Genomic DNA, 24,083 nt, shown 5'->3' with positions numbered 1-24,083 from the left:
CCCTCCCCCAACTTTGGTTTTTCCAGACAGGGTTTCTGTGTGTGGCCTTGGCTGTCCTGGAACTCGATTTGTAGTCCAGGCTAACCTCGAACTCACAGGGATCCGCCTGCCTCTGCTTCTTGAGGTCTGGAATTAAAGGCTTGTACCACCGCACCCAGCTTTCACTTCTAAGATTTATTATGTATACAGCATTCTGCCTGCATGTACGCCAGAAGAGGGCACCAGATCCCATTACAGATGGTTATGATTGAACTCAGAACCTCTGGAAGAGAAGTCAGTGCTCTTAATCTTTGAGCCATCTCTCCAGCCCAGGTTCCATCTCTTTTAAGGTGTATTTTCTTCTAAAAATTATGTGTATATGTCTCTGCGGAGGGGGAGTTGGATCCCTGGAGTTGTAGTTACAGGTGGATGGGAGTTGCTTGCCATGGGTGCTGGGAACTGAACCTGGTCATCTGAAAGAGCAGAACATGCCCATAACCATTGAGTAGCCTCTCTGGCTTACAGCCTTAAAAAAACAAAAAACAACAACAAAAAAAAACTTTAAACTTATTTATTTATTTCCACACCATGTGTTGGGGTCAGAGGACAACCTGTGGGAGTCAGTTCTCTCCTTCTACCATGTGGACTCCAGAGACTGAACTTAGTTATAAAGTTGGCATCAAGGCCTTTACTCCACTGAGGCTCTGACAACTTGCCAGCCCTATGCCCAGCCTCTTAAAGATTCCATGAACATCTGGGGACTAAGACCATACCATATCAAACTTAGAGGGGTACATTCCCAACCATGCCCAAACCACGGCATATACCCTTCTTCCTCTACTGTGCCGATGATGTGAGGTGGCTCAGGGGTTTCAGAGTTGCTCTGAGGATCAGACCACATGTGTAAGGCTTACTGCATCAGGCTGGGCATAGTGTGCACATAAGCGAAGATGCCTTCCAACCTGGCCTTCCGTGAAGACAGCCGCATGAGCGCATAGCTGTCTTTCCTCCCACCAGCCCACAGGCTGCTAAAAGACAAACATAGGTTTTCTTACCACAGCACAATCTAGTCTGGGATTGCCTAGTAGAAATATAGTCTGTAGATACAGCTTTCAGAGCCTTTCTGTAACGCACGCACACACTCACGTGTACACACACAGTCCAGAGGCAGCCAGCCTGATAGATATGCTGTAGTTATGTTTTAAAATGAGATTTAAAAAAAAATCTCTGCATTTAAAGCATAATTATCCACAGCCACCCCTCCCACAAAGCCAGAACTTTGGAATTTTTAGACATTGTGTATAGTGTCTCACCATATATCCTGGCTTACCTTAAGTTCATGACTGTTGTCTCCATTCCTGCAGTGCTACCATGATCGGCTCCGTCCTATTTATTTATGTATTTATTTATTTAATGATGACTAAATGCACTTCACACATAGCGATTTATCATTCTTACCGCAGTGATTTATTACCCTTACCAGGTCAGCATCAGAGACTCTGATGCTCTGCTGCCCCAGAACACCACCTTGCACCGAGAAGCACGGATGATAGTAGTGGGCTGGAGGGATGGCTCAGTGGTTGAGAGCACTTACTCTTTCCGAGGACCTGGGTTTACTTCCCAGGACCCAGATGGTGGCTCACAGCTCTCTCTAACTCCAGTTCTAGGGCATCTGCCACCCTCACCTTGCTTCTCCAGACACCAGGTACGCATACGGCCCACAGATGTACATGCAGACAAGACAGCAATACACATAAAAGAAATACAGTTTGTAAAAGAGTGGGCAGCAACCCCAAGTCACCACGTGGTTGATTTCATTTCCTTCTTTCTAGATGCAGGAAGCTCTTTGTCCCAGGTCTAATGGCCAGTGTACTTGGCCTAGATTTCAAGCTGGACTCCACAGTGGACGGTGACATGCTCACGGGCAGCTTCTCCAGAGCTCCTCTCTGTGTCTGGGGTCCATCCTAGAGGCAGCAGTGAGCTGTCCCAGCATGGGAAGGGGCTGGCTCGGCACAGACCTCAGCAGCACTTGTCTGGCTTCAGCACTTTCCTGATACCTGCAGCCAGGGCTTGTGGTGTGGGGCTTTCTGCAGTGCAGCTCACAGGCAGGCCCTTGGCAGCCATAGCACGAGTTGTACTGGGGCCAATGGCTACAAACTGCAAGGGAAGAAGACACAAGAGACACAGCCTCAGCACACAGCAAGGGTTGTGTGCAGGTGTCATCTGGACACTTTCTGTTTAGAGGTCATCCCTGCGTGATGTTTCACATGAACAGCAGTGCCACCTAACTTGAAGCTGGCTTCAGAGTCTGCACAATCCCTTCAGTCAGGACCTCACTATCACCTCATGCCATAGTGAACATATCCTTAGGGCTTGGCTATGTGTGAGGATGAAACCTAGGGTGGCATCTTCTTCAGGGACTATAGCTGCAGACAGATCTGCTCCGGCTTCAGTGGCTCTGGGTGGAGAGGAGGTGTGGAGCAGGGGGAGCCTCAGAGGGTCTGGATCCTCCAAGCACACAAAACAGTCATAAGCCGGAAGGCCAGGGTTCAAATCCCAGCAGCACAGAGCAGAGAGAGGTCTTTGGCATCCACTCTCTCTGCCTCCACCTTCTTATCTCTAACCAGGCTGTCCCCTGGGCTACTGGAGGATTACTGAAGTGGTCAGTGTGAACCACTTGGTCAATGCTGGACACAGATATATGCTCACTGACAGATGTGTGGCCTCCAGGTACACAGACGGCCACCCCACAGGCTATGTGATCTCTGTGAGAAGGCAGGAGAGAAAGACAATGCAGTGGCTTCCATTCATTTGGTGGCAGGTGCTCACCGCTTTGGCATGGCTCTTTTGTGGCATTTATATGTAAGTCAGCCATAAGGAGCCAGCACAGGTCAGAAGTTACTCTGTAACCTTTGGTGCTGCCCTGTATTTTGTTTGTTTGTTTGTGGGTTTTTTTTGGATTTTTTTGTTTTTTTCAAGACAGGGTTTCTTTGTGTAGCCCTGGCTGTCCTGGAACTCACTCTGTAGACCAGGCTGGCCTCGAACTTAGAAATCTGCCTGCCTCTGCCTACCAGAGTGCTAGGATTACAGGCGTGCGCCACCACCACCCGGCACTGCCCTGTATTTTGAATAGTACTGTATAAACATTCGGTCTCACAAAGACTCCTACAGAGGAAGGAAGGCCACTGTCAAATCTGGGGCAGAGCTGACAGACACGAATGCCAAGCCACCCAATCCTTGGGTCTCAGACTCTGTCCTCTGTGAGCCTCAAAAGTACCCATGGGGGCTGGCACTAAGTCCCAGTGATGAAGAATGACTCCCAGGCTGAGTGGTGGTGGTGCGCACCTTTAATCCTAGCACTTGCGAGGCAGAGGCAGGCAGATTTCTGAGTTCGAGGCCAGCCTGGTCTACAGAGTGAATTCCAGGACAGCCAGGGCTACACAGAGAAACCCTGTCTCCGGGGAAAAAAAAAGAAGAAGAAGAAGAATGACTCCCTTGGCTTTAAATTGGCTTTCTGGCTCTGGAATAATGCACAGTCCCTAATCACCAATGTTAGCCCTGAAAGTTTCTTTCCTGGCAGCTGCAGAGCCCAAGGCCCCAGTGGCATCTTTACCTACTAGTGTGTAGTGCACTAAACAGTGTCAGAATAATGACTGCCAAGAACCCCTGGACTACAGAAATGAATGGAACAGATTTAAGATAGGCCCCGTCCCTCTGACCCAGCTGCTGTTGTCTACGCAGCACTGGTAGAAAAATCCTAAGTGGAAATTCCAAGTGTCTTTTTTGCTCTAACATGGGTTTGCTTAGGATGCGGACTGGGTCGTAGCAGTACAAGTTCTCAATGTGGCATGGTCAGCCCAGGTGAGCTCTGAGGCACGTTTCCATCAGCGAGCTGCACTGCACTCCATATTGGTTACCTGGTGACTCACCCACAGACACAAGAGCAGCACTGCACTGCTGCTGACCCTTCCCCCATGCCCAAGTGCTCACTTGACCAGTGACCAGGCTGAGCACCCATGGGCCATTTCTCTTCAATCCTGACTACAGGAATCAGGTGCCTCCCCACTAATAGTTGTAAAAGTTGGCTTCTAGTAATGTGGTATAGGTAATCCTGGCAGGGTGTTGAACCTCTCTGTGCTCAATGTCCCCACGCTGTAAGGAGGACAATCACCCCCATCCTGCTGGATCCCCACAACCAGACTAGCATGAGCTATGACTGCAAGAAATCTGACAATTGCCCAGCAACTGCTAGGACCATGGCTAGGTGTCACCATGGCCCACAGCCTGACAGGTTCCAACCCTAGATTCTTCCTTTTCAGCTATCTTGTGCCTAATGTTTTACCTTGAAACTGGAAAGTCTGGATGTCCAGGTGGGTCACACCTGTGAGATACAACTGCAACAAGCCAAAATGTTGGGATCACCAGACTGACTAAGCTCTGGGATGGGGGTGGAGATGAAACCTACTGCCCTGGGTTCTAGGCCACACTTTAGACCTTCTCCTTAGTCCCAGTGGAGTCTGGTCAAGGACAATTCTGTTGCAGCTGCCACAGGCTTGTGTTACTTGAAGACTCCTAATAAATACAGTCCCTGAAAGTATGAGTGTAAATCCTTTAAGTAAACAAAGAGACTAGACTAGAGAACCATGCCAACATGTTCAGCAGGGAACAAGGTGGGGAAGGCATGAATCCCTACACCAACCCTGCCAGAAGGGCCTCACCAGAGTCCTCAGGTAACCACAGCCATAAGGGGAAGGCCGGACAGCTAGCTGTCCAGGACAAAACACTTGGGGATAGCCACCCCCAAGTTAGAATAAGGCTGGCCCAGCAGAGATCAGCAATGTATGCAGAGCTCTACAGTCACCTCACAGGTGTCTGACTCAGTGTGTAAATTCTAGGAGACAGTAAGAGCAAAAGGCCAAGTCCAAAATACCATACCTTAATCTGATCAAAGCTGCCACCAGATAACGCCTGAATATACTCGAGGCTGTATTTAAGGCCAGAGGGACTGAAAAACGTGATGCTGGCTGGGATACCCTATGGGAAAGGAAAAGATGAGATCTAGCCTTTGCTCCCAGTCACCATTCCTTGTCAGCACCACCACCCAGCTCCGGCAGCCCCAGGTCTCTGCAACAGTATGGTCCCTGGCTATGTGCCATTCTCAGCCCACCAAGGCAAGGTTTGAAGGAATTGTTGATGAAGCAGGCTGAGGTTGGAGAGGCTGGCAGTTCCCACTGGTTATTCTACTGGCCCTTGGTCTGTTTGGTCAGAAGACACAAGACTCCCTGGAGCCCAGGCTCAGCAGTGGAGACACGCCAAGCCCCTGGAGTTAGACTGCCCTGCTAGAATCACCAGTCTTCTTGTGGGCTTCTGTCTACTTCCACCCGCTGCAGGAAGAGCAGACAGCATACATGGTTTCTCTACACTTGGATTACCCCAGAGCAGGCATGATATGCAGAACTCATTGTAGGAGAGCAAAAGGTGTGACTTCTGAACAGAAATGGTGGAGTCATTAACTCAAGAAGGGCTCTCCACTCTGAGTCAGGTCTCACAATCCCAATCCAGATTCCACAGTGGGCTCCTCCCAGTGTGGGCTTAGCCTCTGCCCCATGCAATGGAGAACAAAGGCAATAACAAGGCCATTCTGTATCTCGGGCTTTTGTATATGGTAGATGTTACACTAACGGGTTTGTATGAACTCTCTCCTTTAATCCTCATTCAGCCTTCACTGGCTGGGTCTATTCCTGTATTACTGATACATAAAGATGGAGCTGCAGAAAAGCCATCTGCTTAATCACATAGATGGATATGACAGAATCCCAAGGAGAATCAACACCTGCAATCTCATGCCCCCAACTGCTGCCCCTCCCCTGGGGCCTGCCCTGCCAGGACTGCTTTCCCTGGAAACCGAACCTACCTGATCTTCATAGTAGTTCTCCAGGCTCCCTTGAATTCCAGGGTGTGGAATTGTTTGATAGACATGCATGCTTTCCATGGGAATCCCTGGGTACAATTAAAACTGTCAGACAGGCTTTACTTTACTGGGAATGGGGGCTCTGCACCCTCTGCAGGTTGTAGCATATGGGGACGGTCACTATTCCTCTGAGAACCAGCTCCTCAGAAATGGAAACTTAACTAGGGGGTGAAAGACCTTGCCCAGCCCTGTGTGACCTGCAGAGCACCGTGGAATTAATCCACAGTTGGGGAGGCTGAGTCAGCAGAGAGAGGTCCAGAAAGGACAGCCTTCCTCAATGCTCACACATGCTGCTGGTCCCCATGTCTGTGTGAGGTTGTCCACATGGCCCTGACCCTGGCTGCTCCACAAGTCCCAGTCATGCAGCCAAGTTAGGACAGCTCTCAAGAAAGGCTAGCATCAGGAGACCTGCTGCACCGCAGCTCTGCCTGTACGGTCATGTCTGCCTCCTGGGCCTCAGAACATTCATCTTTAGAGCTGTCATTAGGTAATTCTAGTCACCTTTGTCCTTGAGCATTTGTGGAAGAGTGTCTCCTTTGATAGTTCCACAGGGAAAGAGAAGAGGCAGTTCTGACGACGGCTCTGTGGACACAGAAGTAGACATTCTAAGAGCTTTGTAAAGGCTCAGAGGGTGACACCATGCACAGAGACACAGGGAGGACGGCTCCCATGAGGGCGAAGCTGGGGACCATGGGCTCAGCTTTGCTTTAAGGTCTCAGTTCTAACACTTGTCACCAGGAAGGACAACTGCTGCACTGTGCTGACCTTGAAGGCTCCCATGAAGAACCGAGGGGAATGGCAGTAAAGAGCCCAGAAAACTAAGCCACAGAAACAAGGCACCACTGTCCTACTTGCTTCATCAATGGTCGGGAGGAGGCTCCCTGGTGCACAGTCCCTATTTAGAATGGAGGCCTTGTACTTAAGTAAGACTGATATTGGCACTGGCTCTGAGGAGGGCTGGATGAGCCAGGCACATGCACAGGAGACAGTAAGGGACTGGCACCTTCAACAAAGACAAGTTCCCTGCCTACTATTCAACCATCCATTCCAGTAACTTCTTAACTAAGTGCCTAATGGGCACAAAAGACAGAAGACCGCTCCGATGGCCCTAAATCTCACTGTGTCCACCACCCACCTCCATAAGTGGAGATCCGAGGCCATGTTCAACCCTGAGCACTCTGCAACTGACAGAATGAACAGCATGTTGTAACAAAACCATCCAACCAAACTGAGGAACCTTCCTCAACGGTGAACACAAAGCAGTTTACCAAAACTGACCATTTCTTCCATATCAGATCAAGAAATGTAATAGGTGTTGGTTGTGCACAAACATCATGTATTTCCTATTCCAAATGATCCTTCTGAATACATGCCACTGGCGACTGAGACCAGAAAGAATGAAACAGCTCTCCCCAGCTGGCCCTGGCTCTGGGAAGCAGTAGCTGATTGACAGGAATGGCTGGAGGCTACTGTGTTTGAAGTACAAGCAGCAGTGATGTGCTGGTGGGTGTTTTATTCAAACTGCTCTGTAAATATTGGTACCAACACAAAGAGTCAAGAGATGGGGAGTGATTAACTATAGATCACAGGAACCTGCTGACTTCTCTTTCTAGTGAAGTGCTGCAGGTGCCACACTCCTAGGCAAACACTTTCAAGGCCGTGTTTAAGCGCTGGGCTCTCAGCCCTAGCCTAGGAGTCTCTCCTGTGAGTGTTGTGGGTTGAAGGTGCAGGGACCTAGGGGCTAGAACTCTTCTACAGGAAGCCAAACAGCTCAACTTTCCAGCAATCTTCGTCCCAAAGGCAGCAAAGAGCTTGTAGATGATTCAAGACTCTCCCTCTCACCCCTCCAGACTGCCAGAGAAGACTGACAGGGCTGAGGGTTGAGGAGTACAATGCTGTGGAGGAGGGACCTGAGGAAGAGGCTCCACAGACACAGCAGTAGCCGGATGCAGGTAAGAACTGAGCAGTGCACTTCAGCCTCAACTGAAGACCATCAGTTGGATGGCTGGGAGCAGGATCTCTGTATATCCAGGAGGCCATTTCAAACAAAGGTAGTACAGTCCTCTTCGGCTTCTTTGTCTCTTTAAACATGACTGTCTTAAATCCTATGCCTTTTATATTGTAATTATTCTCTCCTTCAAAGAGAGGGCCAGTGAGAAGACACTGTCTATAATGAGTGACCCGGTTAAATGAGTTAACAGCTTTAAGTGCCCACAACAACGCCTGTTTCATAGTAAATAATTGTTAAGTAAAATAACTGGAGGTAGCACACTGGAAGTAGATTTTTATCTTTTAAAATTGGGCCACAAAGTTTTCTTCAAGAGAAACTCATTAATGCCTTGGTAAAAAACCAAGGTGAAGGTCCTCATTAGCAGCAGGTAACTAGGACTTTATCTGTATATTCTAACTGCAAATGGAAGAGTTATTAGGCCTACAGACTTGCTGGTAATAAATTAGAAGTAACGATGGCCTTGCAAAGACTGCATCCCAGGGCTGGTGTCAAGACTCAGTGGGTAAGAGTATTTGTGTCCAAGCCTGTTGATCTAAGTTTGAGCCTAGAACCCACATGTAGGAGAGAATCAACCCCGAGAGACAGGGCCAAGCATGCCACTACCCACCCGCCAAGCCCGGGCCAGTCAGCTGGAGCAGTGTGAGCACTCGAGAATGGCCCTGGCCCTCTGTCTCGTGCTTATAAAGCCTGACAATGAGCAATGGCTTCAGCACTTCTGTCTCCTTCTAAACGGATGCATCTAATCTTGAGTATGCTTACGCTCTGCTCTGAAGACAGGTGTAGGCAAACTGTCCCATTTATAGAACGGGCAACTATCCTTCATAAACGTACACTTGAGCCTAAGAGAGCACCCTGATCTGTCCTTTACATTAGGTCCACATTTTTAAAAGACAGGCTTCAGTGTTATATACAGCTGTAAGCCAGACCTGGCTATGTCTCTAAATCTGGCTGGGTACCTGTATTATGTTCTTTATAATAGACTAATGCACATGGGCAGAGTGTTGCCCTGAGTTCTAGGAGCCATTCTACCAAGTTACTGACCCCCAGGAGGGGGCTCTGGGAACAAGACTGTAACCCAGTTGGACACAGTATGGGTCCCTTGGACACTCAGTGTTTACATCTAAAGTTAGGGACAGTCTTGTAGGATCACACCTTTTCCTGTGGGTCTGTCTGCACTTTCTGTGGGTTGGTTCAGAGCTGAATTACAGTATGGGACACCCAGCTAGTATGTGAGGAGTTGGAGAACTGGCTGTAGGTATGAGGAAAACCCATTTAGTGCTAGCAGCAGTGGTCTTACACACCCGAAGGCTCACTGGTCTTTTCACTGCTTAGTTTACCTGTCTTCCCAAGCCTGGCCAAACTGGGAGCTCCCAGGAGGCAGAAGCACTGAAGGGTCCTAGTCCCGATAGTCTCACAGGAGCACTGGCGGGCCTTAGCTCCTATAGTCTCACAGGAGCACTGGAGGGCCCTAGTCCCTATCCTCTCACAGGAGCACTGGAGGGCCCTAGTCCCTATCCTCTCACAGGAGCACTGGAGGGTCCTAGTCCCTATCCTCGCACAGGAGCACGGAGGGCCCTAGTCCCTATCCTCTCACAGGAGCACTGGAGGGTCCTAGTCCCTATCCTCTCACAGGAGCACTGGAGGGTCTTAGTCCCTATCCTCTCACAGGAGCACGGAGGGCCCTAGTCCCTATCCTCTCATAGGAGCACTGGAGGGTCTTAGTCCCTATCCTCTCACAGGAGCACGGAGGGCCCTAGTCCCTATCCTCTCACAGGAGCACTGGAGGGTCTTAGTCCCTATCCTCTCACAGGAGCACGGAGGGCCCTAGTCCCTATCCTCTCATAGGAGCACTGGAGGGTCTTAGTCCCTATCCTCTCACAGGAGCACGGAGGGCCCTAGTCCCTATCCTCTCACAGGAGCACTGGAGGGTCTTAGTCCCTATCCTCTCACAGGAGCACGGAGGGCCCTAGTCCCTATCCTCTCATAGGAGCACTGGAGGGTCTTAGTCCCTATCCTCTCACAGGAGCACGGAGGGCCCTAGTCCCTATCCTCTCACAGGAGCACTGGAGGGCCCTAGTTTCTATCCTCTCACAGGAGCACTGGAGGGCCCGAGTCCCTATCCTCTCACAGGAGCACGGAGGGCCCTAGTCCCTATCCTCTCATAGGAGCACTGGAGGGTCTTAGTCCCTATCCTCTCACAGGAGCACGGAGGGCCCTAGTCCCTATCCTCTCACAGGAGCACTGGAGGGCCCTAGTCCCTATCCTCTCATAGGAGCACTGGAGGGTCTTAGTCCCTATCCTCTCACAGGAGCATGGAGGGCCCTAGTCCCTATCCTCTCACAGGAGCACGGAGGGTCCCAGTCCCTATCCTCTCACAGGAGCACTGGAGGGCCCTAGTCCCTATCCTCTCACAGGAGCACTGGAGGGCCCTAGTCCCTATCCTCTCATAGGAGCACTGGAGGGTCCTAATCCCTATCCTCTCATAGGAGCACTGGAGGGCCCTAGTCCCTATCCTCTCACAGGAGCACTGGAGGGTCCTAGTACCTATCCTCTCACAGGAGCACTGGAGGGCCCTAGTCCCTATAGTCTCACAGAAGCAACTTGGTCTCCTATAAAGTAGTAGAGACTATGGAAGTGGTAAAGAGAAGTTCTGTCCATGCATCAGATGCCCAACAGGCCTCCTCATGCCGATGAACATGGGGTTCAAGAGAATGTAGACTTGGTAAAAGACCCTGTGGCTAGAGCTCCCTCTTTGAAGACGAGTGATCAGAGGGAGGCCTTCTCAGGTATCTGCAAGCTGGAGGTCCCTCCAAAGTTCTGTTATACCAGGGTCAGGTCCCTAGAACTCTCACCTCAGTGGCGTACCCTCTTAATCTGCCTGACCAGCAGTCCTTGAAGGCAAGTGGACACAAAGCAGGGTTCAGTTAGGCTTGCTGAAGGTGCCGGGCAGCTCTGAGTCTCAATTCCAACCCTGTAACCTCACAGTGTACAGCCTTGGTCCCCAGAGACTCGACACCTCACACTAAGAAAGAACTCCCAGAGATAACAGGAGTGCCACAGTGTCAGGCACAGGGGCCCTGGCTGTTAGCAGTGGCTGAACTACGAAATGTGCCCAGTGTACTTGAGGAATTTACTACCATCTTGGATGACAAATTTGTCAGCAGCACGGCTCCTACCTTCCTTGACTGGCTGTGAAGACTGGCCCTGAGCACACTGAGCACTTGCTAACACTAGTTTTCAGTGTCAATGCTGAGCATTGAATTTCTTTATTTTTTTGGTGCTAGGGAATTACATAATACAACTTTAAAAAATGAATTAGAAAAATGATCTAGATTCACTTCTGTAGCTATGATAAGCTCTCTGACGAAGAGGAGGGAGGGATTATTTCAGTGTACAGGTTGCAGTCCATCACTGATGGAAGAGCAGGAATTTGAAGCAAGAAACTGACTGTAGAGGAAAGCTCCTTACTGACGTGCTCACAGACTTAGGCTTAGCTAACTTTCTTATGCAACCCAGGACCACCTGACCTGGTGCTGCCCACAGTGGGCTGGACCCTCCTACACCAATTACTAATCAAGACACCCCCACAGACATATCCACAGTCCAGTCTGATCTGGGTAATTCTCAACTGCGACTCCTCAGGTATCTCTAGGCTATGTCAAGTTGACAGTCAAAGCTAACCAAGCCAGCTGTCCATTTCGACATTGAAAAACGTGGAGAACCGGCAACTGCTGAGGGTTTCTACCATTCCCTGCCCACCTGCTGAAATCTCCTCGTGGCTCTACAGTCTAGGAAGCCTCAGTCTAAAATGCAGGGCTTTCTAAAGGAACAGCTCCCAGAGGAACATTAAAATGTAAAAGCTAAGCTGGGCAGTAGTGGTACACGCCTGTAATCCCAGCACTCTGGGAGGCACAGGCAGGTGGATTTCTGAGTTCGAGGCCAGCCTGGTCTACAGAGTGAGTTCCAAGACAGCCAGGGATATACAGAGAAACCCTATCTGGAAAAAACCAAATCAAAAAAAAAAAAAAAAAAAAGTAAAAGTTAAAGAACCTTCTGGCAGTAAGAGTATCTTAGGGCAGGAAAACCTCAGAAGACTTTAGCATACAAGTTTGCAAATCACAAAGCCAATACCACCCTGAGAAACTACAGTTTATAACAAACATATTGTGCTTTATCCATCACTGTTTGAAAAGCATAATGAGACCCACTGGAAGTCCTTCTCTCTTCACTCATTTAATATGCTAGGGAAAAGAAGGTGCCCAGCTCCTACAACTACCTCTGAAGAAAGCCAAAGCCATGCCAGCCTGCCCTTCTCCCAGCCCAGCAGATCCCAAGCAATTTTCCAGAAGGGTCAGTCAGCACATTACAGGCCCAGTCAGAGGCAAGCACCAGGGTTTATATTCTCCTCTGTTCTCCTGTTCCAAGTGCAGGGTCTGATAGTTCTGACGGAAACCTGCCTGCAAGGCTGGAAACACCGGCTGACCTTGAGAACAGGTCCAGATTTCTTCTGCCAATACTGAGCAGAAGGATTCTACTTCAATCCATGTGGCTGGGTGACATGCTTCAAGTACCTGTGTCTATAGCTGGATTAGACAGATGGGGAAGAGAACGGGAGACACTATGTACAGGGTACACACTCAATCTTCTTGTCCTCACTTCAAAATCTGCACTCTATAGATCTCTCCTCTGTGTTCTTCAGAAGCCTAGAACCCTATCAGTAGCTTAAGGTAAATCACTATCTAAATCCTAGCAGCCCTAGAGCCGGTCCATGTGCTGACCAAAGACAGCCTTATGGGAAGCCAGTTCTTTTCCTGAGAGCACCTTTGTGGGGGAGGGTGGCTTTCTTCTGGGCCGGTCTTCACTTACTTGAACAAATATATTCAGCGAGCTTTTCTGCATTTCCACTGCCCGCTCCTTCTGCATCCAGGCCAATTTTATTCACTGGAAAATAACAAAGAGGTAAATTCTCTTTTCAGGTACTAAAGCCCTTTCATTTATTTGCATTCAAAGTGCAAATGTTTAGACTGTTTTCTCACCCAGAGCGAGGTGTCCTCTGGAAGCCAAGTAGTAAGACCACGGCTGTCCTTTCAGAAGGCACCCTGAGCACCCTCCCCTAGACAGGGGCCTTTGTCTTAACTAGCTTCTCTGAACCCCACTTATCTACATGAGCCGAAAACACCAGCCCTATAGACTGTCTTGGGGCTCATGTGATAATGAGGCCAACTGTTGGCATCTGCTTATCAGACGGTTAGCATTTGGAAGCCACTAAGTTTTGCGAGCATATCTTTAGAGCACCCTCATTTCATCAGGGAGATGTGATCAGCTTCCATCTGGAATGGGTAATGGGTTTGCATGGCCAGCTAGAATGGAGGGGGCAGAGAAAAGGTTTCACAGCAACCAACAGGGACCCATAGCACTATACAGGTAGTATACATAAACTATACAGGTAGTTTAGGGAGGGTGCTGTCCCAGTCCCTCGCTCAATGCTGTACTGTAGCTCAACTCACAGAGATCGTCCTGCCTGCCTCCTGAGTGCAGGTGGGATTAAAGGCGTGTACCACTACACCCTAAGCTCCTCTTCTTGGAGAGAAGCAGCATTCAGATGAAGGCTCCTCGCCTTTCCCAGAAAGCGAGCACGTGGCTAATCTGCAGAGGATGTGGAGACAGGCAGGGCCCACTCAGGACTGCCACCTGCACACAGGAACACACGACTTCCAGAGGACAGAGGTGTGCTGGGCACCCCATTCAGGAGCTAAACAACCGGCACCTGTTACCACCAAAGACAGCTTCAGTGGGGACACAGGCTTTTTATTCACGGACTATCAGGAAGGCTTTGGGCATGAGGAAAAAGTCTTCTTCAGGTGTAAACTCTGTCCAGGACGAGTGTGGCAAGCAGCCTAGAGTCCCCAGGACCTGAGCTGAGGCAGGACAAACTGCTGTAGGCTGACTGTTAGAGCAGTAGAACGTGTGACGTCCCCCTACCCCCCACCAACTCCTGTCCTACAGCTTTATTTCCCCCTTTTCAGCTACTCTTGGTCAACTGTGGTCTGAAAAGACTAAATGGAAAATTTTAGAAATAAGCAGCTCATAGGTTTTGGATTGTATATGATCTGAATATGAAACCTCATCCACGGGGCTAGAGAGATGGCTCAGTGGTTAAGAGCACTGACTGCTCTTCCAGAGGTCCTAAGTTCAATTCCCAGCAACCACATGGTGGCTCACAACCATCTGTAATGAGACCCGATGCCCTCTTCTAGTGTGTTTGAAGACAGAGACAGTGTACTCACATACATGAAATAAATAAATAAATCTTAGTTTAAAAAAAAAAAAAAGAAAGAAACCTCATCCATGTAGTCTAGGATTCGAACCTTCGTCTTCCAGTGACTCCTTACCTAGAGAAGCGGTGGCATTTCCAACCACATACACAGACTTGGCATTCCATCTGTCTTTCAGAGACTTCTCCCAGACTGCAAAACAAGAAATTACATGTGAGGTATGCATACAAAGTGGCCAGCTAAATGTCATTGGTGTGGTTTGCTTCTTCATTCTAAGGCCCAAGTCTTGACTTCAGTAGGAAACTAGGCTCCTGGGCTCTGAAGTGAGCCATCTACTTGCACAAGGAGACAACAGCAGCAACAGCATCACCCTCAGTTCCTCACTACCCACTGTCCCTTGCAACATCCTGGATGCCCTCTACAGGGCTCACACTATGTCGTGTTCATCAAAAGCTTGTGGCTCAGAACACCTGGCACAGAGCAGACAGATGACATACACGCTCCAGCTGGTACTGAAAGCAACCTCAGGGTCTGGGTGTTATGAAGCTTACTCCAAGGCCAGGTCACTGAGAGCAAGGAAGATCAAGGAGCCCACAGCAGCAGGATGGCTGCATGAATCCAGGCCAATAGGACTCCAAAAACCCAGCGCCAACCAGCTCCCAACTGCTTCCCCTCACTGGAAGAATCTTCCAAGCTTGTGTTTTGACTGTAAAGTGAGGTCACAGTACTGTGCATACCCCAGGACTGTATTTAGCACTCAGTCTTCCATCAGTGTCAGCTAAGAGGCCAGCCAGTCTGGAGCCTGGGTTCAGGAAACGGGAAGGCTCACCACATACTGCTGTAATGGAGAGGATGGAACAGCCATGTTGCCAAGGGCCGGGCCGGGCCATGAAACATTTCCCTGTGACTAAATTCTCTCCTCATCCACTGTGTAAAGTGTCACTTACCCTTTTAGAGGAAGAAACTGGCAGGACAGCTAATTGACCTTTAGAAGGCAATGGAGGGCTACTGAGATAGTCCAGCCAGCACAGCTGCTTGCCCCCACGCCTGATGGGCTGTGTTTGGTCCCTGGAACCCATGAGGTGGGAGGAGAGAGCTGGCTCCTGTGGACTGTCCTCTGACATCTACACACAAATCATGCCATGTACCCAAAAAACAAGTAAATAATACTAAATATGGTAAAACAATTTAAACAGCTAGTGCGAGCACTCGCTCAGCCATGTCTGTCTGGGGCCTCAGGGGGCACCTATGAGCCAGCTCCTCCAGGCACTCGGTTCTGTTGGGAGGCACACAGCTCCCTCTGGACTCCAGGGTCTCAGAGGAAATGAGAGCAGGTAAGAGTCTGGTGGACTCCAGAGCAGACCCGTTCTCACCTTCAGTTTTATTGTCCTTCTCCAAACACAGTTTCACTGCTTCCACAGCCCTGGGGCTGGTGAAAATGAGTCCTCCAAAGCCTTCAGGATGAGACAGCTGCACCAAAACCAACAGAGGCTGGCTCAGGCCCCAACTCTCAAAGAGTTACCACCCCAAAGTCCAAATGCATCTGCAAAGAAGCAGGCAAGGTCCTTCTACCAGTTCATCCCTCCGCCCACTTGACACTTGTTTCGTGTTCACTATGGGCCTGAGGCCATTCTAGGCTGTGGGTAAGCCCATTTATTGTCACAGCGCTTCCCTCAAGAAGCTCCTTCTAGGACAGAGACAGACAAATGCAACCCGGAGATGAGCAGAGCAGGGGGGCAACCTGACCCAGCATGGGCCGTGTCAGCAGAGTAAGGAGCAGGCAGGAGGGAAAACTTGATCTGTATCCATACCACAACCAGGCTATGAAGGAGGTAAAAGCCAGCTGAGGCCTGGGATTCAAATACAATACTTTGACAAACACTTCTGAGCCAGGCACTGAGCTGCTGTGTATTGAATCTGTGTTCTGCAGTACTGGGTACCAGACATTTGCGGTGCACTCAGTACACCCTCAGGCCACCATCAATCTGTAACACTCTGAGACTTCACTGGGCCTGGTTCCTGCAGTATCTGCTGAGCAGAGCAGGGTGGTGGGCAGGAGCCCTGGGCTTACATTCGGCCCTGCCTTCCTGGCCAGGAGCCTGGCATGAGTCTATAACAGGGCCCACTCTAAAGTCAGAAGCCCCTGCCTGGTGGTCTGTGCGGAGGCCGGAAATAGACTAAATGGTCCCTCCTCTGAGAGCCGTGCTGGTACTCCCCAGGGCCCATGGCCTCCTGACGAAGGAGACAGGAGTTTAGGAAGAGACGCCTATAAGAAGTCTCCCCACAGTCAGGGAGGTAAGTGTGCACTGCCCTTGTGGCCATGTCTAATGGTAAAATGAGGTGAACACTCTCATGGCTTGGTATGGCAAGAATTCTACAGAGAGCAAGCCTTAGCATGGTGTTCTTACCTTTTCTGACAAACTGGGGAGAGACATAAACTCAAATGACAGAACAGGAATCAGCGTAGCTTCTAGGCCACACAATCGCAGTTCCTGCAAATGTAAGAATGTCATTCTGGGTTGACCAGAGCTGTATTGAAAATAAAGGAAATGACATCATATCAATCATCAAATGTTATCTGGAAACAAGGGAGCACAGTTATGTGCCAAGTTCACTGAGCTTTAGCATCCCTACCCCAGCCTCCATTAGCAAGGGGGGTTCTAGTTTAGGGGCCAAGGAATAAGGCTCAGCCACGTACCTGGATATATGGATCCTGGCCACTGTCATCATCCTTGGCATCTTTCAGTAAGAGAACCTTCATTGTGCCTGGCAGCAGTTATAAAAGATGCAGCAACAAAGTGAGGAAATGGATCTTAATTAGATCTCAAACTGTTCCTAGGTAATGCTGGAAGGATAGAGGCTCGAATGAGGCAATCGATCGCCTGTGCTGAGCTCAATGGGCTTGGCCTTTCTCAAGCCCGTCACTGATAAGGCAGAAGGAGGACATGGTAGCAGCTGATACTGCCTGGAAAGGCAAGTAAGAGCCATTAGTGAAATCAAGTGTCTCAGTCAAGGTGGCTAGCCATAAAGACACGGTATGCTCTGTGTTAAAACTAGTAGCAAACAGAGAAACAAGCATCTTAATTTTGAGGAGGTAAATGAGTAAGGAAGCAAATAAATATTTCCTTTTCAGAATAAATAAGCCACTCCACTCATAAGACTTTTAGGAAATAGCTATATTGGCTTTTCCACCTCTCAAACTTTGCCTATTAAATGTTAACCAAGGGGGCTGGAGAGATGGGTCAGTGGTTAAGAGCACTGACTGCTCTTCCAGAGGTCCTGAGTTCAAATCCCAGCAACCACATGGTGGCTCACAACCACCTGTAAAGAGATCTGACGCCCTCTTCTGGGGTGTCTGAAGACAGCTTCAGTGTACTTACATATAATAAATAAATAAATCTTAAAAAAAAAATGTTAACCAAGATTCTGGAGGTGATCTATCAACCTGGACACAATCTGTCACTATAAACCACCCATAAAAATTTACATAATTCATACCCTCTCTTCCTGTAATTTCATTTGTAAGAATAAATGCAAGACAACAGTCAAAACTGAACACAAAGACTGGCATAAAAATCTCATTCCAGGCTGGATGTGATGGCATACACTTTTAATTCCAGCACTTGGGAGGCACAGGCAGGTGAGTTCAGGCCACCTGGGTCTACAAAGCAAGTTTCAGGCCAGCAAGGGGGTACAAAGCCAAACCCTGTCTCAACACAAACAAACGAAAGACTTTCTTAGTCATATCTACAACTTCCAATAACTGCAGACAACATAACCATCCAATGGTTAATAAACTATAATTCAAGTTTTAAAAAAATCATTAAAATATTGACAAATAACCTAATGACATGGGTTATCTATCCAAACATGTTAAGTAAGGCATGCGAGAACAGTTATATAAGTAGTTTGGCTTTATGTTCACATGTATGAGAAAATACACACCAAAACATTAATAGTACTTATTTCTGAGTAGGTGTTAGTATGATTTTTCTTCCTTTCTATTTTTTTATTATTTGAAAGTATTGTGAGCATTATCTTCCTGGTTATATGAGAGACATTTTAAAAATCACTCAGTAGTTTCACAATAAATGCCAGGCACGACCTGCATAGTAAATCTAGTTGAGACCCACCAAAAGAAGACATTTGGGAGCAGAAATGAATGAGCTCTTGGGGACATGGTTCACAAAAGAGTCCATCCATGGAACCTTAGGAAATCTGGCTCAAAATGAATTGCTCTACATCTCAGTAGCGGAATCCAGTTAAATGGATAAGGATTAGGAAAGGATGTTTTAGTTACTGCTGCTGTCGGTGTCAGAGAAATGGGGGAGAGGCTGAAAAAACAGATAGTATGGTTCCTACCCCTTCCCAAGGTCCTCAAAATGTCTGCTCACTGGGACCCTGCCCCCTGGGGGACCACACCCCACTAACTGGGACCCTGCCCCCTGTGGGACCGGACCACACATCTTTGTGTCATTTCAGCTTCCAAGCTTATGATAGTAAATCCTAATTTTTTATTTTACTCTGTGCTCTGACTTGTTTTTTGGAGATAAGATACTAAACTGAAGTATAGCTCAGTCTGGTTGGAACTATACGGCCTAGGTTGGCTTTGAACTCAAGGTAATCCTCCTGTATCAGCCTCCAAAGTGCTAGTATTATGGGCCTGTACTATTATGCCTTAATAAGTCAAGTCTTGATTGGATTGAAAAGAGCTCAAGAGACCTGTAAAGCACATCCCAGGGGTATCTTCGAGGGCATTTCCAGAAAGGATTAAAGGGGGAGGGAGACCTGCCTCAGAATTCACCCTCCTAGAGAGGCCTGGGTGGAATAAGAGGCAAAGGAGAAGCCAGGTAGTGTTGGCACATGCCTTTAATCCCAGCACTTGGGAGCAGAGGCAGGAGGATTTCTGAGTTCAAGGCCAGCCTGGTCTACAGAATGAGTTCCAGGACAGCCAGGGCTACACAGAGAAACCCTGTCTCAAAGAACCAAAAAAAAAAAAAAAAAAAAAAAAGGAGGCAAAGGACAATGCCCACACCTCCTGCCCTACAGTACCAAGCCTTAGCCCCATAATGATCTAATCTCTAAAACCATGAGCCAAAATGCATGACCACTTCCTCCAAGTTGTTCTCTTCTGTCATTGAACCACAGCTATGGAAAAGCAATCAGCAGCTGATTTCCACCTGTTTGCAAATGCTAAGCCAAGTGCTGCTAAGAAGGTAATTAGGAGATATGACCAAGTCCAGCACTGACAGACTTAGGAAGAGAGACTATCCCAGATAACTTTGGGGAGCCTGACTCAATCAGTCCTCAGGCATTACCAAGAAGAGAATGGGGGATTCCAAAAGCAGGAATATTTTCCCTCTGACCCAGCTTCAGCTTGAGCAGAGCCTGCATGTCCAATTGGCCTGCCCTTGTTGGTTTGTACAGTAGATTCCAATCTGCCTGGCCAGCCCCACAGTCATGCAAGGCAATTTTCTTCAAATGCATCTCCTAACATATATCTCTTCTTGCCTGTCTCTTGGCTTCAATTCAAATGCACCTTCCAATGGGAGCTCCAGGAATCTGGTATGAAATTTAATGGCAAGTAAAACTTAGCATTTTCTGCGGAAGAATGAATTCTTCTGGGGCCCACAATGGAAACAACAAGAGTGGGGATTAAAAAGCCAAAATATAACCGGGTGGTGGTGGCGCAGGCCTGTGATCCCAGCACTCTGGGAGGCAGAGGCAGGTGTATTTCTGAGTTCGAGGCCAGCCTGGTCTACAGAGTGAGTTCCAAGACAGCCAGGGCTATACAGAGAAACCCTGTCTCGAGGGAACCAAATCCAAAAGAACCAAAAAAAAAAAAAAAAAAAAAGCCAAAAAAAATCCAAAAAAAAAAAAAAAAAAAAGCCAAAATATGATGCTGTGGAAAACAGGTTATCCTGTAGCCTTGCTGTGCTCTCCAACTGCTGATATGCCTGTCATGACCCCAAGCTCTGGCATACTAGACCCCAGTTCTACAGAGGACATTTCAGTAATGCTTTTAAAAAAATAATAAGCAGGGTGTGGTGGCACAGGCCTTAATCCCAGCAGTTGGGAGGCAGAGGCAGGTGGATCTCTGTGTGCAGACCAGGCAGCCTGGTCTACACAATGAGTTCCAGGACAACCGAGGCTATACAGAGAAACCCTGTCTCAGAAAAACAAACAAACAAGCAGCCCCCCCCCCCCCAAAAGTCAATCTCTCACTTGTCTTTCTAGTTGTCAGACAATGAGCCCAAATGTCCTGGGGCTGGAAGTGTCCTCTTGAGAGTCACGTCTACAAAATTTACTGGAGGTTACTTGATGATTTCAGGTACTAACGTGCTGTGTGGTGATGAGATGGTAACTAGGGTTCTGATAGGGTTCTGACAGCTTAGGAGTTACCTCTCCAGGTACCAGGGAGACAGTTCTAGTTTATGTCTGAATTGAAATCTGAATGACAACAGCACAGGCCAGAGGAACCTGACTACTACCTGAATTGGAGAAGGAGAGATGTTTAAGCCTCGGGCTGAAATCCTGCATGTCTGTGAGAGAGCAAGTATGCTCACGGAGGGCTTGGGATTTCTTCTAACCCAGAGCGTGGCCTTACTCCTAGGAGTTGGTTTTCTATCTCTTTAAGAAAAAGCAATCGTTTCCCAAGTTCCAAAGATGCTGGGTATATTTAAAGTATTTTTCTACAGTATGAACAAATACTGCTGGGAGAGAAACCTTCAAAAAAGCCAGTGTCTAAAAGGCCACCAGCTGCAATCTACCCAAAAAAACGTTTTAGACTATCCCAATCTGGAATCCAGAAGCAGCAAGCACTTCTTACAGACTGTCTTCCATGCACAAATGTTCCCATGTTGTGACTCCATTACCCTCCCCCTATTATTCATAGCCAGTGCTAGTTCTATGTAGACAATTTGTTTTCCTTTTCCAAAATTTTATCACAGAAATTCTCTTGGCTATCAGATCCAACTGTTGTCTTGTTGCTGGTAGTTACAGAATGCACCCTAGGATCTGGCCCTCTCTGACTAGCACGAATACAGGTTGGTAAACCCTTTGTTTCAGAACATGCTTGCTCACAAAACATGCTGAACACTAGACACACACGAAGGGTTATAGTAAAGTTTGAGATGACAGGGACTGACAGGATGGATTCTAGTCCAAAGCTGAGAGCCTAGAACCCAGGGGCGCCAGGGGCAGGAGGCAGGGAGAGGATGGGCTGCCCTCTTTTGCTCCTTGCAGGTTTCAGATTAGACAGTGCCTATGTGCACTTCACTCAGCCTACAGATCCACATTAAGTCCCTTCTGGAAGCCTCCGCAGGCACACTGGGAAGGGGACCTAATCAGCTAGCTGGGTATTTCACAAGCCAGTCAAGTTGGCAGATCACATTGTCGCAGTGGACTAAGCATTTTACAATCCTCACTGAAGCCCACAAAACAGCTATTATCCTCATTTATCAAGAAAGGAAACCACGGCTTTGAATATGTTCACAGTCAGCAGACTAGATGATAGAAACAGAATCCAGGTCTGAAGCCAGGGTTCACCCTCCTAACCACTGGCTACCAGCTGACCTCTAAGACAGTTCTGTGCTAAAGAGGAAGAGTGAGCCAGAAGTTATCAGTCCACTTCCTAAGGTCCCTGGGGTCAGCACAGCACAGGTGAGCCATCTATTTACAGGTGCTAGACTTCACTGTGTCCATGGGCTTGATATCAGGAATTAATCTGAGGACACAAAGAGGCCTTTTCTTTTTTCCACACCGTGAAGGCTCCTGGTGGAAACATTTTGCAAATTGCAAAAATATAATTATTCAAAAAATTAAAAGTAGTTAACGTATGATTATAATTAAAAGTAGTTAATTATATGATGTATAATTGCACTTCTTGGCAGATCCCAAAAGAACAAAAGCAGAGACCAGAGGTATTTGTATACTCATGTTCATAGGAGCATTGTCTAATAGGTAAAACCTACAAGCAAATCTAATTGTCTGCAGACATAAGACTAAATATGAAGACCATGTGAGCAGCAGGAATTGTTCAGTCTTAGGAAAGAAATCACAATGCCTGAGTACTGTGATTACAATGAAAACCCTTTGTTAAATTATACAGATGACAGCCAGGGGTGTGTGAAAGGCTATGATACTGGGGAACTGGTTCTTTTTTGTGCATGCATGGATACCAGTGCTGGGGTTACAGTTGCAGAATGTGGGAGCTGGGAAATGCTGGTACATCAAGCATCTTACCCACTAAGCCATCTCCTGGCCTAGTACTGGGGAACTGTTTAAAGGATAGTTTTGCAAGGGATAAACAGTCAAAGGGTGGAGATTGTGATGGTTTTGAAGCAGTATGGATAATGTGAGCCAAGAACCAGGCACTCAAGTGCTAAGTGTGGCTATGAATATTTTACCATAGCAAACTATAAAGACCCCCGAGGGTGGGGTGGGGTGATGTTCAGAAGTCTCAGTGCAATTCTACTGACATGTTTTAAACCTTTTTTTCTGTTATTATACCTTGGGATATTGTTATACCTTGGGATAGGTATGCATGACAAGCTATTATTAGCCTTGCAGTAGATTATAGGTGTTTTTTTTGACAATTACAAAAACCAAGGCAGCTGTTTACAGCTATATTATCAGAGGTAGAGTCCTGGTGTCATTACTCTCTAAGAGAGAGTCTGGCAGACGAGACACTCCTAGGACACTTGGATCCTACAGAATACCATCAAGGGAGCTCTGAGCTAATGGGTGTCCCTGGTATCCTGACTATTTCCTATTAATGATCACTGGGGTTATTCACATTTCCTAAATTTCTCTGGCAACGGCTTCCTTCCCTCTAGGGCTGACTCACCCTGGTTTGTGAATCAAACATACTTCATACGCTGTCGTTATTTTAGAGAAAAAGAAGAACGACAGAGTTTACTGACAGAAAGTTAATATTTTCCCCACTTAATGATTTCATTGTCAATAATACAAGGAACTGCAAACTGCAAAAGGACTGAGGGATATACCTGACTGGTAGACCCGATTTATCTGATACGGGTTTTAACCATTAGGGCATTTCTTCCAAAAACTCGGCGTCTTTTGAAATAGATCTGAAATTCTGGACAAGTACTTCGTTTAGCCACAAGTGGTGGCAGAGGTGGAGTACACTCGTTAACTTGCTGCGATCTCCTACTTTCTTTTCTCTTTTCAAAAAATTCTTTCTAACGACGCCGTGGGTCTGAAGTAGCAAAGGTCGTAATGTCTACTTAGAACTTTGTTAGGGAGATGGCGCGGAGGTGGCCTTGTCTGGATCGGCGGACATTCTCGCGCGTGCGGACTCTACCAGCGCCGGTGCGCCCGAGGTTGGCACAGTACCGGGATCCCGCCCCGGGGTGTCAGGGATTGCCAAGACCTACGGGCACGTCCACGGGCCCGACACCTACCTCGCGGGCTAAGACGCAGGACAACCTGCACGCCGCGGGGCAGGAATCTAACGGTTCCACCCCGGGCCGCTGAGCACAGACAACCTAGAGCGGCCTCTTGCCCGGCTAGCGCTCCCCGTGCTCGTACCTCACACCCGGGAACCTAGGCCGTTGGCCCACATCTGGCTGTGCTCGCACAGGGGCATCCAGGCGCCGGCGGAAGGAACGCAGACGGATGGGCCAAACCACTACGCACGAGGGGGAGACTGGGAAAGGATGAGGAAGATGGAAGCACGGGGGCTAGAGGAGAAGGTTAGATCATTGGCCCCAAGGTGGAAGCAACCCTGCTAGATTAGTCCAGTGGAACTCAGCCGGGCGCTTTCTAGTCGCGCCGGATCCGCGGAGAACTTGTGTTAACTGTTTTCCCCGAGTCCGATTAGAGA

The 24,083-nt window shown here is 48.2% G+C and overlaps 1 protein-coding gene across 6 annotated transcripts; it reads right to left on the bottom strand.

The window, feature by feature from the left end:
* Positions 1-535: 535 nt before the first annotated feature.
* Uros (uroporphyrinogen III synthase) lies at positions 536-24,035 on the bottom strand. 6 transcript variants are annotated; one of them, XM_052196568.1, is made up of 10 exons: positions 23,789-24,035; positions 16,935-17,201; positions 16,645-16,728; positions 15,610-15,706; positions 14,354-14,428; positions 12,828-12,902; positions 6,452-6,532; positions 5,894-5,979; positions 4,915-5,013; positions 536-2,136 (listed from the first exon to the last, which is right to left on the bottom strand). In XM_052196568.1, exons 2-10 carry the CDS (start codon positions 16,995-16,997, stop codon positions 1,999-2,001), a joined length of 798 nt encoding a protein of 265 aa, XP_052052528.1. In that variant the 5' UTR covers positions 16,998-17,201; positions 23,789-24,035; the 3' UTR covers positions 536-1,998. The 6 variants fall into 6 exon arrangements, with proteins under 6 accessions (XP_052052528.1, XP_052052543.1, XP_052052553.1 ...); XM_052196583.1 differs by having other exon boundaries at positions 16,935-17,081; XM_052196593.1 differs by having other exon boundaries at positions 16,935-17,002.
* Between the last annotated feature and the right edge of the window lie 48 nt (positions 24,036-24,083).

This window comes from Apodemus sylvaticus, chromosome 1 (assembly GCF_947179515.1).
Source record: "Apodemus sylvaticus chromosome 1, mApoSyl1.1, whole genome shotgun sequence".
Classification (NCBI taxonomy): Eukaryota; Metazoa; Chordata; class Mammalia; order Rodentia; family Muridae; genus Apodemus; species Apodemus sylvaticus.
This window is presented reverse-complemented; position numbering and strand designations above follow the sequence as displayed.

What these genes read in the sequence shown, in the direction of transcription:
- Uros (XM_052196560.1), bottom strand. Translation starts at nt 16,975, where the DNA reads ATGCCAAGGATGATGACAGTGGCCAGGATCCATATATCCAG. An exon ending in GCCAGGATCCATATATCCAG is followed by an intron (nt 16,766 to 16,934) that starts GTACGTGGCTGA and finishes TTTTCAATACAG; the next exon opens with CTCTGGTCAACCCAGAATGA. An exon ending in AAATGCCACCGCTTCTCTAG is followed by an intron (nt 12,903 to 14,353) that starts GTAAGGAGTCAC and finishes GTTATTTTCCAG; the next exon opens with TGAATAAAATTGGCCTGGAT.